The sequence below is a fragment of the Balaenoptera acutorostrata genome, chromosome 7 (genome assembly GCF_949987535.1).
Source record: "Balaenoptera acutorostrata chromosome 7, mBalAcu1.1, whole genome shotgun sequence".
Lineage (NCBI taxonomy): Eukaryota > Metazoa > Chordata > Mammalia > Artiodactyla > Balaenopteridae > Balaenoptera > Balaenoptera acutorostrata.
In genome coordinates this window covers 76,064,951-76,084,662 of record NC_080070.1, presented here as the reverse complement: position 1 = coordinate 76,084,662, position 19,712 = coordinate 76,064,951, and the positions used below count along the sequence as shown (strand labels likewise).

General features: G+C 40.0%; 1 protein-coding gene across 1 annotated transcript in view; it reads right to left on the bottom strand.

Moving 5' to 3' along the window:
* Nucleotides 1-14,158, bottom strand: part of DNAH11 (dynein axonemal heavy chain 11) — a 326,952-nt gene extending 312,794 nt beyond the window's left edge. The window contains exons 1-2 of the mRNA XM_057550027.1: nt 13,638-14,158; nt 12,143-12,286 (exon numbers count right to left, since the gene is read on the bottom strand). Of these exons, the coding sequence (XP_057406010.1) occupies nt 12,143-12,286; nt 13,638-13,988 (495 nt within the window). The 5' untranslated portion in view covers nt 13,989-14,158. The remainder of the gene's footprint in view (nt 1-12,142; nt 12,287-13,637) is intronic.
* Between the last annotated feature and the right edge of the window lie 5,554 nt (nt 14,159-19,712).

Sequence of the window (19,712 nt, the reverse complement as noted above, 5' to 3'; positions counted from 1 at the left end):
GGATGACAGGCTCTTGGTGCTCCAGCCAGGCATCAGGGCTGTGCCTCTGAGGTGGGAGAGCCAAGTTCAGGACACTGGTCCACAAGAGACCTCCCAGCTCCACGTAATATCAAACGGCAAAAGGTCTCCCAGAGATCTCCATCTCTACGCCAAGACCCAGCTCCACTCAACGACCAGCAAGCTACAGTACTGGACACCCTATGCCAAACAACTAGCAAGACAGGAACACAACCCCATCCGTTAGCAGAGAGGCTGCCTAAAATCATAATAAGGCCACAGACACCCCAAGACACACCACCAGACGTGGACCTGCCCACCAGAAAGACAAGATCCAGCCTCATCCACCAGAACACAGGCACTAGTCCCCTCCACCAGGAAGCCTACACAACCCACTGAACCAACCTTAGACACTGGGGACAGACACCAAAAACAACAGGAACTACGAACCTGCAGCCTGCGAAAAGGAGACCCCAAGCACAGTAAGTTAAGCAAAATGAGAAGACAGAGAAACACACAGCAGATGAAGGAGCAAGGTAAAAACCCACCAGACCTAACAAATGAAGAGGAACTAGGCAGTCTACCTGAAAAAGAATTCAGAATAATCATAGTAAAGATGATCCAAAATCATGGAAATAGAATGGAGAAAATACAAGAAACGTTTAACAAGGACCTAGAAGAACTAGAGAGCAAACAAACAGTGATGAACAACACAATAAATGAAATTAAAAATTCTCTAGAAGGGATCAATAGCAGAATAACTGAGGCAGAAGAACGGATAAGTGACCTGGAAGATAAAATAGTGGAAATAACTACTGCAGAGCAGAATAAAGAAAAAAGAATGAAAAGAACTGAGGACAGTCTCAGAGACCTCTGGGACAACATTAAACACACCAACATTCGAATTATAGGGGTCCCAGAAGAAGAAGAGAAAAAGAAAGGTACAGAAAATATTTGAAGAGAATATAGTTGAAAACTTCCCTGATATGGGAAAGGAAATAGTCAATCAAGTTCAGGAAGTACAGAGAGTCCCATACAGGATAAATCCAAGGAGAAACACGCCAAGACACATATTAATCAAACTATCAAAAATACAAAGAAAAAATATTAAAAGCAGCAAGGGAAAAACAACAAATAACATACAAGGGAATCCCCATAAGGTTAACAGCTGATATTTCAGCAGAAGTACTGCAAGTCACAAGGGAGTGGCAGGACATACTTAAAGTGAGGAAAGGGAAAAACCTACATCCAGGATTACTCTACCCAGCAAGGATCTCATTCAGATTTGATGGAGAAATTAAAACCTTTACAGACAAGCAAAAGCTAAGAGAATTCAGCACCACCAAACCAGCTTTACAACAAATGCTAAAGGAACTTCTCTAGGCAAGAAACACAAGAGAAGGAAAACACCTACAATAACAAACCCAAAACAATTAAGAAAATGGTAATAGGAACATACATACAGAAAATTACCTTAAATGTAAATGGATTAATGCTCCAACCAAAAGACATAGATTGGCTGAATGAATACAAAAACAAGACCTGTATATATGCTGTCTACAAGAGACCCACTTCAGACCTAGTGACACATACAGACTGAAAGTGAGGGGATGGAAAAAATATTCCATGCAAATGGAAATCAAAAGAAAGCTGGAGTAGCAATTCTCATATCAGACAAAATAGACTTTTTTTTTTAATTTTAATTTTTATTTTTTTTAACATCTTTATTAGAGTATAATTGCTTTACAATGGTGTGTTAGTTTCTGCTTTATAACAACAAAATAGACTTTCAAACAAAGACTATTGTAAGAGACAAAGAAGGAGACTACATAATGATCAAGGGATCAATCCAAGAAGAAGATATAACAACTGTAAATATTTATGCACCCAACACAGGAGCACCTCAATACATAAGGCAAATACTAACAGCTATAAAAGGGGAAATCGACAGGAACACAATCATAGTAGGGGACTTTAAAACCCCACCTTCACCAATGGACAGATCATCCAGAATGAAAATCAATAAGGAAACACAAGCTTTAAATGATACATTAAACAAGATGGACTTAATTGATATTTATAAGACATTCTATCCAAAAACAACAGAATACACATTCTTCTCAAGTGCTCATGGAACATTCTCCAGGATAGATCATATCTTGGGTCACAAATCAAGCTTTGGTAAATTTAAGAAAATTGAAATCGTATCAAGTATCTTTTCCGACCACAACACTATGAGACTAGATATCAATTACAGGAAAAAATCTATAAAAAAATACAGACACATGGAGGCTAAACAACACACTACATAATAACCAAGAGATCACGGAAGAAATCAAAGAGGAAAACAAAAAATAACTAGAAACAAATGACAATGAAAACATGACGAGCCAAAACCTATGGGATGCAACAAAAGCAGTTCTAAGAGGGAAGTTTATAGCAATACAATCTTACCTTAAGAAACAAGAAACATCGCAAATAAACAACCTAACCTTATACCTAAAGCAATTAGAGAAAGAAGAACAAAAAAACCCCCAAAGCTAGCAGAAGGAAAGAAATCATATAGATCAGGTCAGAAATAAATGAAAATGAAATGAAGAAAACGATAGCAAAGATCAATAAAACTAAAAGCTGGTTCTTTGAGAAGATAAACAAAATTGATAAACCATTAGCCAGACTCATTAAGAAAAAAAGGGAGAAGACTCAAATCAATAGAATTAGAAATGAAAAAGGAGAAGTAACAACTGACACTGCAGAAATACAAAGGATCATGAGAGATTACTACAAGCAACTATATGCCAATAAAATGGACAACCTGGAAGAAATGGACAAATTCTTAGAAATGCACAACCTGCCGAGACTGAACCAGGAAGAAATAGAAAATATGAACAGACCAATCACAAGCACTGAAATTGAAACTGTGATTAAAAATCTTCCAACAAACAAAAGCCCAGGACCAGATGGCTTCACAGGCAAATTCTATCAAACATTTAGAGAAGAGCTAACAGCTATCCTTCACAAACTCTTCCAAAATATAGCAGAGGGAGGAACACTCCCAAACTCATTCTACGAGGCCACCATCACCCTGATACCACAACCAGACAAAGATGTCACAAAGAAAGAAAACTACAGGCCAATAACACTGATGAACATAGATGCAAAAATCCTCAACAAAATACTAGCAAACAGAATCCAACAGCACATTAAAAGAATCATACACCATGATCAAGTGGGGTTTATCCCAGGAATGCAAGGATTCTTCAATATACGCAAATCAATGCGATAAACCATATTAACAAATTGAAGGAGAAAAACCATATGATCATCTCAATAGATGCAGAGAAAGCTTTCGACAAAATTCAACACCCATTTATGATAAAAACCCTCCAGAAAGTAGGCACAGAGGGAACTTTCCTCAATATAATAAAGGCCATATATGAAAAACCCACAGCCAACATCCTCCTCAATGGTGAAAAACTGAAACCATTTCCACTAAGATCAGGAACAAGACAAGGTTGCCCACTCTCACCACTGTTATTCAACATAGTTTTGGAAGTTTTTAGCCACAGCAATCAGAGAAGAAAAAGAAATAAAAGGAATCCAAATCGGAAAAGAAAAAGTAAAGCTGTCACTGTTTGCAGATGACATGATACTATACATAGAGAATCCTAAAGATGCTACCAGAAAACTACTAGAGCTAATCAATGAATTTGGTACAGTAGCAGGATACAAAATTAATGCACAGAAATCTCTTGCATTCCTATACACTAATGATGAACAATCTGAAAGTGAAATTAAGAAAACACTCCCGTTTACCATTGCAACAAAAAGAATAAAATAACTAGGAATAAACCCACCTAAGGAGACAAAAGGCCTGTATGCAGAAAATTATAAGACACTGATGAAATTAATTAAAGATGATACAAATAGATGGAGAGATATACCATGTTCTTGGATTGGAAGAATCAACATTGTGAAAATGACTCTACTACCCAAAGCAATCTACAGATTCAATGCAATCCTTATCAAACGACCACTGGCATTTTTCACAGAACTAGAACAAAAAATTTCACAATTTGTATGGAAACACAAAAGACCCCGAATAGCCAATGCAATCTTGAGAAAGAAAAACGGAGCTGGAGGAATCAGGCTCCCTGACTTCAGACTATACTACAAAGCTACAGTAATCAAGACAGTGTGGTACTGGCACAAAAACAGAAATATAGATCAGTGGAACAGGACAGAAAGCCCAGAGATAAACCCACACACATATGGTCACCTTATCTTTGATAAAGGAGGCCATAATATACAATGGAGAAAAGACAGCCTCTTCAATAAGTGGTGCTGGGGAAACTGGACAGCTACATGTAAAAGAATGAAATTAGAACACTCCCTAACACTATACACAAAAATAAACTCAAACTGGATTAAAGACCTAAATGTAAGGCCAGACACTATCAAACTCTTAGAGGAAAACATAGGCAGAACACTCTATGACATAAATCACAGCAAGATCCTTTTTGACCCACCTCCTAGAGAAATGGAAATAAAAACACAAATAAACAAATGGGACCTAATGAAACTTAAAAGCTTTTGCACAGCAAAGGAAACCATAAACAAGATGAAAAGACAACCCTCCAAATGAGAGAAAGTATTTGCAAATGAAGCAACTGACAAAGGATTAATCTCCAAAATTTACAAGCAGCTCATGCAGCTCAATATCAAAAAAACAAACAACCCAATCCAAAAATGGGCAGAAGACCTAAACAGACATTTCTCCAAAGAAGATGTACAGATTGCCAACAAACACATGAAAGAATGCTCAACATCATTAATCATTAGAGAAATGCAAATCAAAACTGCCATGAGGTATCACCTCACACCAGTCAGAATGGCCATCATCAAAAAATCTACAAACAATAAATGCTGGAGAGGGTGTGGAGAAAAGGGAATCCTCTTGCACTGTTGGTGGGAATGTAAATTGATACAGCCACTATGGAGAACAGTATGGAGGTTCCTTAAAAAGCTAAAAATAGAACTACCATACGACCCAGCAATCCCACTACTGGGCATATACCCTGAGAAAACCATAATTCAAAAAGAGTCATGTACCAAAATGTTCATTGCAGCTCTATTTACAATAGCCAGGACATGGAAGCAACCTATGTGTCCATCAACAGATGAATGGATAAAGAAGATGTGGCACATATATACAATGGAATATTATTCATTCATAAAAAGAAACAAAATTGAGTTATTTGTAGTGAGGTGGAAGGACCTAGAGTCTGTCATACAGAGTGAAGTAAGTCAGAAAGAGAAAAACAAATACCGTATGCTAACACATATATATGGAATCTAAAAAAAAAAAATGGTCATGAAGAACCTAGGGGCAAGATGGGAATAAAGACGCAGACCTACTAGAGAATGGACTTGAGGATACGGGGAGGGGGAAGGGTAAGCTGGGACAAAGTGAGAGTGGCATGGACATATATACACTACCAAACGTAAAATAGATAGCTAGTGGGAAGCAGCCGCATAGCACAGGGAGATCAGCTTGGTGTTTTGTGACCACCTAGAGGGGTGGGATAGGGAGGGTGGGAGGGAGGAATATGCAAGAGGGAAGAGATATGGGGACATATGTATATGTATAACAGATTCACTTTGTTATAAAGCAGAAACTAACACACCATTGTAAAGCAATTATACTCCAATAAAGATGTTAAAAAAAAGAAAAGATGTGGTATGTATATATAATGGAACACTACTCAGCTATAAAAAAAGAATGAAATAATGCCATTTGCAGCAACATGGATGGACGTAGAAATTATCATACTAAGTGAAGTAAGTCAGAAAGAGAAAGACATACCATATGGTATCACTTATATGTGGAATCCAAAATGTAACACAAATGAACTTATCTATGAAACAGAAACAGACTCACAGACATAGAGAACAGACTTGTGGTTGCCAAGGGGGAGGAGTGTAGGGGAGGAATGGACTGGGAGTTTGGGGTTAGCAGATGCAAACTATTATATATAGGATGGATAAACAACAAGGTCCTACTGTACAGCACAGGGAACTATATTCAACATTCTGTGATAAACCATAACAGAAAAGAATATGAAAAAAATATATATATATAACTGAATCACTTTGCTGTACAGTAGAAATTAACACAACGTTGTAAATCAACTATACTTGAATAAAAGTAAATTAAAAAAAAAAAAGAACTAGCGTGTCTTCTATGAGCTCCATGGGTTAGGTACCTCGATATCAGAACTGCCATGAAAGGCACGTTTTTGTGTCATGTGGAAACACAGGAGAAACACCCGTCTCTAGCCAGGAGGGTTATTAGGGAAGACTTGCCAGGAAACTTGCTACTTGGTTTAAATCTTTAAGATGAACGAGCAGGGCAGGCAGAAAACTGAAGACTGATGCAAAATCACTGAGGGCTGCAGGCGTAGGGTTCTGAGAAAGTTCCAGTCTGGTCTGCCTGAAACTAGAGCCAGCACCCCTAAGAGGCGGGGCTGTGAGAAATGCTGGGAAGGTTCATAAAGAGCTCTGGAAACCAGACTGAAAAGTTTAGTCTTACTGGGCTGAACATGCACTGACCCACTGAAAAACTGCTTTGTAGATTAAATTCCCAATAGCAACAGCTTTTTCTAAAAGTCAGGGTTGAGGATAATTCTGGTTCTTCAACATTTCTGATTTACTGGATACTGTTTCAAACCTTCACTCTATTTACTGTTCTGTGAGGAGGCCAACTTCTTTTAAAATTAAATATTTGTGTCACAAGCTGTAGATAAAATTGTTAGGAAATTCTGAGCCCCATGCTTTGTAGAGCAATTAGGCGAGCAACAAGGATATCTCCATGAACATCATTTAGAACAAATTGACCTGGGATGTGCTCTTTAATGACAATGAATCTTGTTATCAACAAGCTATATACAAAGTAATTCAATTAACCTGGGGTTTTGTCTTCAGCTGTAAATTCTTTGGTCTAGGTTTTATGACTTATAAGAAAAATCCGTGAACTTTCTCTGAACCAAAATAATTTGGACATGTTTACTAGGAGATATACAACTACAGATAAAAGAGCCATGGTGCCTTTGCTAGAGTTCTCTTTACTCACCTTTCTTTTATCTCTTTTTAAATCTGAGGTGTTTCTTTTTACAGTGGTTCTTAAATCAGTAGAGACTATTACCTGACAAACACTTTCAAAGTACAGGAGCCTGGTCCTCTGCCAGACTTCTTAAACTGAAATGTCTAGGAATGGGCCCCAGACACTGACTACAAAAACCAAATCATAACTTTCATTCTGGCTTGATAAGCATTTACAATTATTGTTTCTTTCAAGATTTGGGTCAACATAATACTTAAAGAAATAACTACATGACATTTTTAATACTTTTGCTAATTATATAATATAGTTACAAATAATAATGTATAGGGACACATAATAATGTTGAGCAGCAGATCGGGAGTAAAATTTCGGAGACGCTGAATTTGAGATGTCTATTACACAGCAAGTGCCATGTCCGTAAGGGCAGTGGAAGTCTAAGCTTGGAGTTCAGAGAGAGATCAAGGCTGGAGAGAGAAGTTTGGGAGGCCCCAGCATATCAACATAAATTACTGTTAATCAGTGTATATCTGAGTCAAACTTCAAAGACTATACAACACTGAATACAAGTGAGAGTATATTAGGTCATTAAACGAGAAAAAATAGTCAAATGACCTCCCCCATATTCCTTTCAAACACTTGGACCATCCCTTCTTTATTCTACCCCAGTTAAGAACCACAGCACTGGAAAACTACCTCAATATTTTTCATTCCAATCACTACCTCAATAACACAGTCCCTCCTCGCTCCTTGATTGAGTCACCAATTCACCAATCCTTGCATTAAATGTTTTTCTTCTTCAGATACAAAGTACCCAGAAAGACAGAAGTTGTTTAGCTTGGAATGCAAGTCATAAATGACCATTTGATTTCAAAACTTTCCACTGAAGCCTGTCCTGATAAAAACCTTCACAGAACATGCCTTACTGCTACCATCTTCCAGTAAACACATGGATATGAGTTTGACAACCGGCTTTGGTGGCAACCATCCAGAAGAAAAAGTTACATAGGTGTTAATTTTCTAATCAGCCTCTCCAGCTTTATTTCTCACCACCCTCCAGCTCTTCTCCCCCAATCTAAACGTATTAATGCAGTCCATTTTTAAAAATGCAATCTGCATTTCCTCACCTCTGTGCCTTTGCACTGCTTCTCCCTTCCTCCCTCTCCTGCATCTAGCTATTGCTCCTGTCCTTCGACACTATGGGGACCAAGTAATTTACCATACAACTGAGGATGCCTTAGAGAGTAAAAACAAGCAGTAAAAATTAGCAGATGTTAACTGATCTGTAACAGGAGGAAACTGGAACTGCCCCCAAGCAAACCAAGACCTATAATCATCCTATTTGAGACTCCCCACCTTCCCTGCCAACCCTGTAGGCACCACAGCATCCTGCTAAAACCACTACATCCACCGCATCTTATCACTGTTAGCTCACACTGCATGCTTTCCGATGGCAGAAACGTCCTAACTAATTGCCAGGTGTGTTCAGTCACTGGCACCAAGCAGATACTCATTAAGTTTTGATTAAATGAACAAATGACAACTAAGGGCTTATTTAGCATACAATTTCCCACCAAGTGTCCTTTTCATATAAATGTCCAAAAAATTCAAATGGAGATAGCAGAGATCGTACACCAAATGCTTTTTCTCTAAAGGAGTATCTTGCAGCTTCAGTGTTTTGTCTCTTATAAGAACAGGCTATCTTTAGCGCTTATTTAACCTTCATTCGTTTAACAAGTACTTACTTAGATCCTGCTATGTGTCAGGCAGAGTCTTGCGTGTTTGGGACTCATCAGTGAGCAAAACAAAGATTAAGAGCTGGGACTACTATAAGGTAAGTAAGGCACTCACTTTGGAGCATAAGAGGGCACCAAAAAAAAAAAAAAAAACCCAACGAACCTCAATAATTGAGATGAATAATATTTTAAAATATTTTTAAAGTAAAAGCTAATCCAAAAATGATGAATAAAATATCAACATTTTTCAATAAAGACAGGATGAGTATTACTGACCTTTTGCCTCAGCCTCCAATATGACTTGGCCTGGCACTGTTAGTGATCCTACTTTTACTTCAAGTGTTGATTTTTTTTGCATTAATTTTTATTTTTTAAAATCCTGCGTTTGGGAATTCCCTGGTGGGTCCAGTGGCTAGGACTCTGTGCTTTCACTGCAGAGGGCCCGGATTCAATCCCTGGTTGGGGAACTAAGATTCCGTAAGCTGCGTGGCACAGCCAAAATAGTAATAATAATACTGCCTTAAATGATTACTCCTCTTGATTACTGGGTTGTTTTTGTTTCTCCCCACCTCTCTGGAAGTTTTGTTCTTGAAGTGGGTGTCTCACTTGCCTGACCCTAAGTCACTGCCCTTCAAAGATCCCTGCTCACCTGGAGGGTGGCTTCACGGAGAAGAGATATCTGAGCAAAAAGACTTGCAAGACATGAAGGGGTTGGCTGAGTGGATTCTGGGGAAGATGAAGAAATGGCAAGAGCAAAGGCCCTGGGGCACCAGTGTGCCTGAGACAATTAAGGAAGTGCAAGGAAGCCATGAGTTAGCAATTGAGATGAGCTGAGAGGTCATGGGGAGGTCAGATCACAGAGAATTCGAACCCATGCTTTCATCCTTTAACAATCCTAAGAATCACCTGTGCTTCTTGGTCCTGATTTAGCGGCTCTGGGGCGGGGCCTGAGATTCCACAGTTTTAACAAGTTTCCAGCTGATGCTGATACTGTTGATCCACAGCGAGCAACAACGCCAAGTCTAGGCTGCTAAAAGCTCTTGGGCCCTTTGAGTAAAAGGAGAACCAGTGCAGGGTCTGAGCAGAAAGGGACATGTTCTTTCTCGTGTTTCAACAAGGATCACTCTAGCTGCTGTGTTGGGAATAGGTTCTAGATGGGAGTCATACAGAAGCAGAGAAACCAATTAAGAGGCTGATGTATTAACACAGGTGAGAGAGAATGGTGAGCTGGACCAGGGTGGTAGCAATGGAGGGGAGAGGGGAACTGATTCTGGGTATGTTTGAAGGCAGAACTTGCAAGATTTCCTGACAGAATGGATATAAAGTGTGAGACAAAGCCAAGAGTCGGGGCTGACTAGGAGGTTTTTCTGGTTTGAGCATGTGGAAGGATGGAGTTCACATCCATTATTCTGGGAATAATTCCAAACAGCACAGGGTGGGGAACATCAGCTCAACTTGGAATGTTAAGTATGAAATGTCTATTGCACACCAAGTGGAATGTCAGGAAGGCATATGGAGCTCTTTGGAATTTGGGAGAGAGATCTTGCCTGGAGAGAAAAGTTTGGGAGTCCTTCAAACATCGTAAGCCACAGTTAATTAGCCAATTATGTGAGCCACAGTGGATACTAAGCAAAGACAAGCCTTGAAAATTTTTTTTATCTAAAAATCTATAGTCTTGCCTTAGGGCCCCTTCATTCTGAATTTAAGCCTTGTCCATAAAGAAACCCAAATGACATCTTGAGTGTGATGTCCTCACTGTTTTCCTCCCAATGCTCATATCCTCAAGCATAATTAAATAAATGAGAATCTTCCAAACCTGTTAAACCCGTAAGGTTCTGAATGTTCTGTGCCTTCTATAGATGTACTCAGGGACAGCTTACTCTCTTTCACTTAAACTTTTCAGAGGGCTGTGCAGACCCTGGTATTGAGGTCAATTCAGAGGAACCTGAAAGAGTTTTGTATCTTCTGTCGCCGTACACAGACGACAGAGTAAGAATTCCAATGAAGAGTGCTGCCTTGCCCTTCCAAGGCCAGTTGACGGCAGCCTGGATTCACATGACCAAAGGTCATTCACATACCATGTGAAATCCTTTCATCAGATTCAGCTCAATAAAAATCTCTTGAACACCTGCTACATACCAAAAACTGTCTCAAGTGCTGAAGATAGAAAACTCTCTTCCTAGTTATCGCCATGAAATCAACAGAAGAGGAGGGAAACCAAGGTAGAACTGAAGTTGGGGGACAGAAGCTTTAGTTAGCCCAGAGACCGCAAGAAAACACCTCCTTTCAAGAAGACAGCAGAAGAGACTCAGGAAGGAGAAGAGGTGTGAAAGCTGGAGATTGACAAATCATTAATAAAAAGTATGTTGGCAATTATTCATATGTTAAATATTGGCCTTGGCAAGACTGCTTTGGCTACTGAAATCTGGTTTACTGATGCTAACCCAGTGTTTCCCAGAGTTTGGGGTGCATTAGAGTCACCTGGAGATCTTTAACAACTACTGCGGCCTGGCTCCCACCACCCACCCCCAGACATTCTGATTTAATTGGTAAGAGGTGTGACCTGGGCCGAGGCATGTTAGTTCCCCAGGTGGTCCAAATGTTCAGCAAAGTTTGAGAACCCACTGCTCTGGTTCTTCCACACCTAGTCATTTGGTACGTTGCTCCTCAAAGCTGGTTCATGAACAAACAGCATCAGCACCAGGTTAGAAATGTAGAATTTCAGCCCCACTCCAAACCTAATCTATCAGTTTGCCTTTAACAAAATCCCTAGGTGGTTCTAATGCACATTAGAGTGCCAGTAACATGGGTTTAGAGAGCATTTCTCTGACTTAAGGGGAGAGAAAGAGGAATTTTAAGGCAGTCATTCCTCATACATTATTTCCATTACCCTTTCCCATTATCTAACATGAGTGCACTTAGAAACTAACAGGAATCTGAAAAACTGAGAATACCCCTTTCCAAAGTGTAAATTTGTCTCTACTCTGAACATGAAGTTTAATACCTATAGCTAAGTACAGGAGCCTATTCAATTCAAGCTGCTTTTTAATTTCCTTCCATTATTTAGAAAGAGAGAGGAAAAGGAGGATCCTGCAAATTACCACCTGTTGAACGTTAGCATCAATATCAGCTCATTTCAGGAACAGTCTAAATACTACCATTTTCCGTCCACCTGGCTAATGAGATGACTGGCTTCTAAATTCTCTTTTTAATAGCCACAGTTGTCCTGAATAATTCCAAGTGTCATAAAGATAAATGAAAGTTTAAAATATTAAGGATAGACCAGTACCTCGTCTAGGAAAGCAGTTACATGTCCAAGAGATGAGGCGGGTAACTCTCCAAATAAAACTGTTTGAGAGAAATCATTTACTCCAATGTTTTCAGTACTCTTCTTGGCAATATAAACAAGTTTATGTTTTGCATCTCTTGGAATCTGAAACAAGAGTAACATAATTATTTTAAGTCCACAATGTAGCTTCCATGTTAACAAGCAGGATTTGCTGTATCTAACTTGTAAGTAGATTGCTAGCATGAGAAACAAAACCTGGCATCTTACCTACCTTTATAAATAAGAATGCTCCACTGCTCTTCTGCAAAGTTTATACAATTTTCTTTGTTCTTTTATAATGTTAATTTCACAGTATTATCGGTGTGGAATGTCACCTTTCAAAAGCATGTCAATTAGGATCATCATATACCATAAAGTCGCATAATTAAACAAATACAGGAAGAAATTAGAATGTTTCCATCTTAGCAAAGGTTATTCTTTTGTATAACATTTTCTTGTTCAGAAGTAAGCCAAACCGAGATAGAGACCAACAGGTTAAATTGTATTTCTATACTCAAAGCAGTGTTTAATCAAGATATTCTAACATTTCCATAACTATCAAGTCATTTCTTCAGATATCATGACTGTTTAACTTTAGTACTAAACTGCTCTTGTCCACTCCACTGACAAACTTTTAAAATTATGAGAGTAGCAAAACAAAAACAATTCAGAACTCACAAAACCCTAAAGCTAACTGCAGTTATTCTCTTTCTTCTCTGGGATCCTATTTCCCCGCCATTATTACGACCACATCTAGTGATGATGGCATCACTTTACAACATTGACAGTGAGGCATCTCAAGATTCTAAATCTTGCTCCAAAGTCTTCGCAAACTCTTTAAGTACAAATGCTGTGATCGTAGGTGATACATTAACCTTCATACATTAACCTTCAAGTGTACCAGAAGTCTAGATTTAAAAAGGTAAAAGGAAAAAAAAAAAAAAAAGGAGGGGGGAGGGAGAGGGAGAGAGAACTGTCCTGAGCGCAGATTGCCGGGCAATTCTTTTTTAAAAGGAGTCCTAAGTATTATTCGTTAGGATGAAGTGTGGTTGACAGGCAGACTGAGCCCTGCCAAGTTATTTGGGCTCCGCCAAACACCACATTTTGGCTCCGGAGTGACACAAGAGCGATTTAAAGGAAAGTTATCTGGCAAAGAGAACCTACCTCGCGCCTCACGCCCAGGCAGCTGAAGGACGCGCTGCTTTTCCTGCTTTATCCGGATGGAGCAGGCGCAAAGGCTGACCTTCTAGAAAACTAACCAACAGCCGCTTAAGAGCAGAGTGGGCGCACGTGGGGCACTCTGCGGACTCTCGGCAGGCACTTGATTGAAGTTTTTTAAAGCGCCCGAATATGTGCCCCGAGAGAACCCAAGGAAGCACAACTGGCCTGTCCCGCTCAGGTGTCCGTCAGGCTGGGCGGGAGGCGTGACCTAGTTCCCTCGCCCCTCGCCCCTCACCTGTTGGGACGCCGCGAGCCGCTCCACGGCGTCGACGCTGAACACAAGGCAGGCGGGGCTGGGGCTTTCCAGAAACTCCCCCAGGACCTGCCGCTTGTCCTCGCTCTCCAAATGCTGGTTCCATTTCTCCTCCGGGAGCCCCAGCATCTGCTCCAGACGGCCGCCGACGAAGCGCACCCGTGCGTCCTGGGCGAAACTCCGCGCTCTCCTGGCCGCCGCCACCTCCTCGTCTTCGTCCTCCTCTTCATACTCCACCAGGCCCGCCGCCTCCGGGCCGGCGCCTGGGGTTAGGCGAAGGGTCGGGACTTCCCGGAAGCCTCCCCCCTCCCGGGCTGCCACCTGGGCTGCCATCCAGCACGTCTGAGGGGACGCGGGGCTGGCCGGCTCCACGCGCGCGCCCCTGCCCAGCCCCGGGTAGGCGAGGCCACCTCCACACTCGCGCTCCGAGAGGCGCCCACCTCCTCCAGCGATCACCGGGAGCGCGGCCGCTACTCCCACACCTGCTCCCACTTGGCAGCCGGCGTCTGCGCGCACTGCGAGCGCAACGCCCCAGGGCTCTGGCGGGCCTTGAGCCTCCGCGTCTCGTTTCCAGGGGAACGGCGTCCCCGCCCCGGCCCTCTGGGGGCGGAGTGAGAGTGGAGGGGAGGAGTGTGCCCTCGACCGGCGTGAGCCACTCGGTGGCCTCCTCCGCTGCCCTCTGGCGCCCTGGCACACTGGACATCGTGGGGCTCCCGGGAAGGGAGACTCGCAACCCAGTATCGATTAACTGCTGTGTTTTGAGCAGCGCTGGGTTGTGCTGAGCTCCGTGCTAAGTCCATCCCCTTGATTATTTTATTTAATACCTAAAAAGGCAGGGCTTCGACTGGTCAGCTTATTTAAGGAGCAAAGAAACTAAGTCACAAAGTGACTAAGCAACAAGGAGATGGTGGAACCGGGATACAGGACTCGCGCCGAGGGCTTTTAATTTACCTTGCCCATAGCTGTTAGAATGTTTCCAGAAAAGAACCAACACTGCAATTCAGCTTTCCTAGTTGTGGCAATCCAAGATCTAGCTATTCAAAATCCTGATTCTGAGCCTCACCTTCCACTTACTGGGATGTTAATACACCCAATGAAAGAATGCATGACGTCTTTGTAAATAGCAAAGTGCTCTGAAAATACATAGAATTATTATTCAATCCAAGAGTAAAAGCTCAAGGGAGAAAAGTTCCAGATTAGTAACAGTCTCCGTGATGCTGAAATGGATTTCAGTATGGTCTATTAATGACATTTGTTGAGACTGAAGTAGCCAGAATTTTGAGGGGCAGTCCTCAAACTAAAGTTTTTTTAGTCCTTTCCATTTGTTCATTTCAAAGTAAAAACTTCAAACCCCTTGTTTCCCATAGGAACTATGAAAGAGTGTTGCCCTCAATAATCCATTATAATAACTGATTATTGATAAATAGGTTGTATCCAGCAAGATTTGGTGCCTCAACAGTTTTTCTTTTTAGGATGTCAGTTGTGTCTGATAACCACCTATAAGATTTTCTAGTTATATCATCAGACGCTTGAATGAACACAGGCTCCTGGAAAGCCTTTATAATGAACACAAGCTCCTGGAAGGCTGTTTTGTATGGTCCAGAGCAATTCTTGGGGCACCCAGTGGCTACTAAGCAAGCCTGGAAATCACTGTAAACACCTTACAATGCTTCTTAGTCTCTCCTCTCATGCCTATATTCTACCTTTGCATCCCCTACCCCAGAGACACAGGAATTCTGTAAATAAGAGTTGAATTAAATTGAAGTGAAAAACTACTTTAAAATTCAGCAGAAAAAGTTAAATCATAGTGTTACTATTTAAGTACAATTTTCAAAAAGTTACATAGTAACTCAAAATATAGAATGAAGACATGTCAAAGATGTCTTCAACTCATTAATGAGGATATCAACAAAGTGGTGATGTTGGTTCCAGGAGAATCAGAGAAAGAGATTCACAGGCAGTGGAGAAAGACTACTGAAATAATAAGGTTGCTAGGTTAGATACAATACTCCTTAATGTCCTATAGGACAATATAATCTTGACTTTCGTTTTGGGTTTTTTAAAAAAATTGTGTATTTCAGAAGTCATTTATATTTGTAATGAACAAAAATCTGCAGTTAACTGCAATTAACAGAAAACCCAAGTAATAGTGGCATACAATAAGAACATTTATAATCTCACCCAAGAAGTCCGGTTGTAGAAGAGCCATGGGTTGGTTAACACAAGGACTGTGGGATGAAATTGTTGTTCGTCTCCCTTTTCTGTGGTCTCCAACCCGTCAGTTATTCTCCTATCATGGATGCTACGTGGCAATCATGTTTTCTAGCATTCCTTGCAGGTGACAAAGTCCAGAAGCAAGAAAACAGCATCTTCATTTTTGCATAAAGAAAACTTTCTGAAGCCCTCCAGCAGATGTTCCCTTTCATCTGATTGGCCAGTATTCCATCTCATGTCCATATCTAAACTTGGGTTTGTCAAGGGAAATGAGATCAAGATCCAACTCCAGCTTCCTTTTAAGGATATGCCCAGTAGGAGGAGCCTGAGCAAAATCTGGGTTCTGCTAGTGAAGAAAAAGGGTAAAAACTGTCCACTTGGTAGTCAACCAAGAAAGGTACGGATGTGTTTTTTTCTCAGATTCCCCATATACGTATAACATCATGGGAAGTATCTCTTTACACTAACACAATTTCCCAAGAATTATGAAGACTTTATTACTTTTTTCCCCCTAAGTGTGGCTAAACATTAAAAGAATTTTATTCTTGGAGAAGCCTGGACTAAGGTCAACTTGAGATTTTGGAAGGAGAAAAAGGAAAACAGAGTAAAATTGAGAAAACTATGTGATTTGAGGAATTTTACTGTCTGGATTTCCAGAGATATCAAGACAGAAACAAGTGGGTAAAGGACAAATATAATGGGGAGCCGCTGTTGAGGCCATCAGATATGTGCCATGGTCAAGAGTGGGGGCAGAGAAGGGTTGTATACCAAGTAAAGAGACATGGAAATCAAAGGCAGGAATGTCAACTCATAAGGTCAAGGCCATTCAAAGCAGATATAAAACAATAGTTAAGCTACAGTTTCTTACCACTGCTGGTTTTGATTTAAAAAACAAAACAAACAATAACAACAAAAAACAACCTAAAGCATCTTTGCAGAGTCTAAGCATGAATTTAGGAGATAGAGGGGGAAATGTAGTAGAAAACCAACAGATATGCAGGAAAGAATAATTCCGTAACATTTAGAGAGAAAATTCTGAGGTGTACTGGAAATGACTGACAGAAGCGAGCAAACAGCAAGGACCACAGGACTCTCTGGAGAGGAAATCCTCCCCAGTCCTTAGTGTAATCTCTTCCTGTACCTGTATGACGTACTCTACCTTGCATTATAGTTATTTGTGCAGCTTTCTTATTTTCCCTTATTAGCAACAAAGCCCTTTGAAGGCAGGTGCTATCAGGGACTGTGCCATTTATTTATTTTACCCCCTGCAGCATCTAACACAGACCCTCCAGCAATACTACTGTTCGAATATTTGTTGAATTGAAATAAGCACTTCAAAATAAAATGCCAACAAGGGAAGGACTTCTGTAACCCAAAAAATTTTAGTCAAGGAAAGGGTTAGAGCCTCTGAAGGGAGTAGAGAAAAATAAATGTGTAAAAAGAGATGAATTAATTTAATTAAGAGAACAAAAAAGAAGTTTTATTTCTGGAGCACTAGTTCCAGAGAAGGAAGAGGATTTAGAGATTAAATAAATTCTACAAAAGAATATGAGTTAAGTTGAAGGGAGTGTAAACACAATTATTTCTGAATATCTCCTACATCTTATCAAACACATTATTATTTCTATTCCTGCTTGTTAAACCTTTCTTTGAAATCAGAAATGAGGAGAAAGCTGAGAGAAAGTGCTCAGAGTTGGGCACAGGTGGGAATTAAATGAGGATTCGTGATCCCTCCCCCCCGTGGAGGCAGCACACACATTTGTCTAGTGCTCAACAGTTTACAAAGCCCTTTCATAGGTGCTACTTAGTGGAGAGAGATTTGAGGAGAGCAGTGTGTTTATATCAGGTAAATCTGCCTTTCTCTTTTCTATTTACATTGCTGATGTACCCATTGTAAAGCTACTAAGCTTTCTTCCTAAACCAGTAAGCACTGTTTGCATTCTTGCTTTTCTCCCTTAATATATATTTATATTCCTAATATGAATTCCTAATATATATATATTTATATTCCTAATATGAATTGTTCCAGGATATAGAATATCACATATAATTTGTAATATCCCCAAATCTCCAAGTATTAGAATACCCTAATTGAATGCCCAAATTCTACCAGCACCAAGAAGTCCCCAAAGCTTTCCCAGCAAGTCCAGCTCCTTACAGAGAGGGCATTCTCTGTGACACACAGCAAGGTTACTTGGGCTGGGAAAGGTTAGAATTAATAAAACATCCTTTCAGTGCACACTAACAGTTCTTTTCCTGTGGCCATCCAAACCCATAACTCCCCATGTAAACAGACAATGCAAATAAAGTAATCTCCTGTGAATCTCAGTAGTTTGATCCTGAAATGGTCAACAAAACTACAGTTGGCAAGCTCAAGGTGTTGGGGAAGAGAGGGGATTGATGGAAGCAGAAAGGAAATAAACATATCTTGAAGTGTAGTTCATTGATTCTGTGATGCACCTTTTTTCACATTTTAACATCTCTGCACTTGGGGTCTGTCTTACTTTTGTGGTCTGCCAAGAGGCGTGTCTGTGGTCGTTATTACTGCCCATACATCTGCAACAAGACTTGCAAAATGGAACATCATCAGCACAGAAGACATTCCTGGAGGTAACAGTGGAGCATTCTTTTAAGAAACGCTACATCATTAATACTCTTCATGGCACACTTCGGCGTATACACCTACGTGTCCACTGTTCACGTTCAGCTAGGACACCAGTATAGCCACACTGGTTATTAAAATGCTGAGATAATTCCATACTGGAAACGAAACAGCCACTCTGGTTCCCAATCCCCCTACTACCACCCCATGACCTCCCCAAGATCTAGCAACTGAAAGAGTAATGCCAGGGGGGTGGGGGTGGAGGGATGGATGGGGGTGTGGAGTATAGGATGGAGAAACAGGGAGGGGCTCTGGGACCTCCCTCCAATCAATCCCTTCTGATTGATGGGTGCTGTGCTGTGTCTGTTATTAAAATTTGACTGTTAGCTCTGTATCTATAATAATCAGGAACAATAATTATTGTTATATTCTTCTGTTTACAGGGAATGAACTGAACTTGGAATAGGGTAACTCTTAGTTTGATAGCTAAATATGTCTAAATTTTGATTGGGTGCTGTAGATTCTTGAGGACAAAGCAATGTCCTCTGGATTCACAAGCTTGATGTATTTTAGGCCAAGTTATAGCTCACCTACAAAAAAAATAATAAAAGAGTTTTTTAGAGATCATAATTACTTTGAGAGTATTCTGAACAATGCCAGAGTTAAAAGACATATTTAGTAAGAGGCATAAATACTTAAATCATAAATCTGATCAATATTTCTATTAGAACAAAATGTATAAACTGAAGACAAATATTTTATGTGAATATATTCTCTAGTGATTATTAACCTCTTTTCTCATTGCATTAATTCTTTAAAGAATTTGTTAAGATCATGGATTTGAATAAGGATACTATTTAAAATAAAATTAATATTTTAAAAACATTTTGTAAACAAGGTAACACTTTTCCTAAAAATACAGAACAATAAATCTTAGATCTACAAAATGATCAGTAAAATTCTTTAGGAAGGTTCACCCTTTTTTCTTTTCCTATTTTATGTCAAAGTCTGTATTTACAATTGGACATAAGAATAAAAGTACTCCCAGTTACTTATGGAATTGGTGGACATACTTACTAGACTGGTTTTTTTTCCTTCTTTTGTTTTATTAGTTTGTTTGATGTATTTTTTTGAAGCATAATTGACCTACAACACTATGTTAGTTCCGTGTGTCCAAGATACTGATTCAATATTTCTATATGTTAAAAAATGATCACTGCTTACACAGACTTTTAATACAA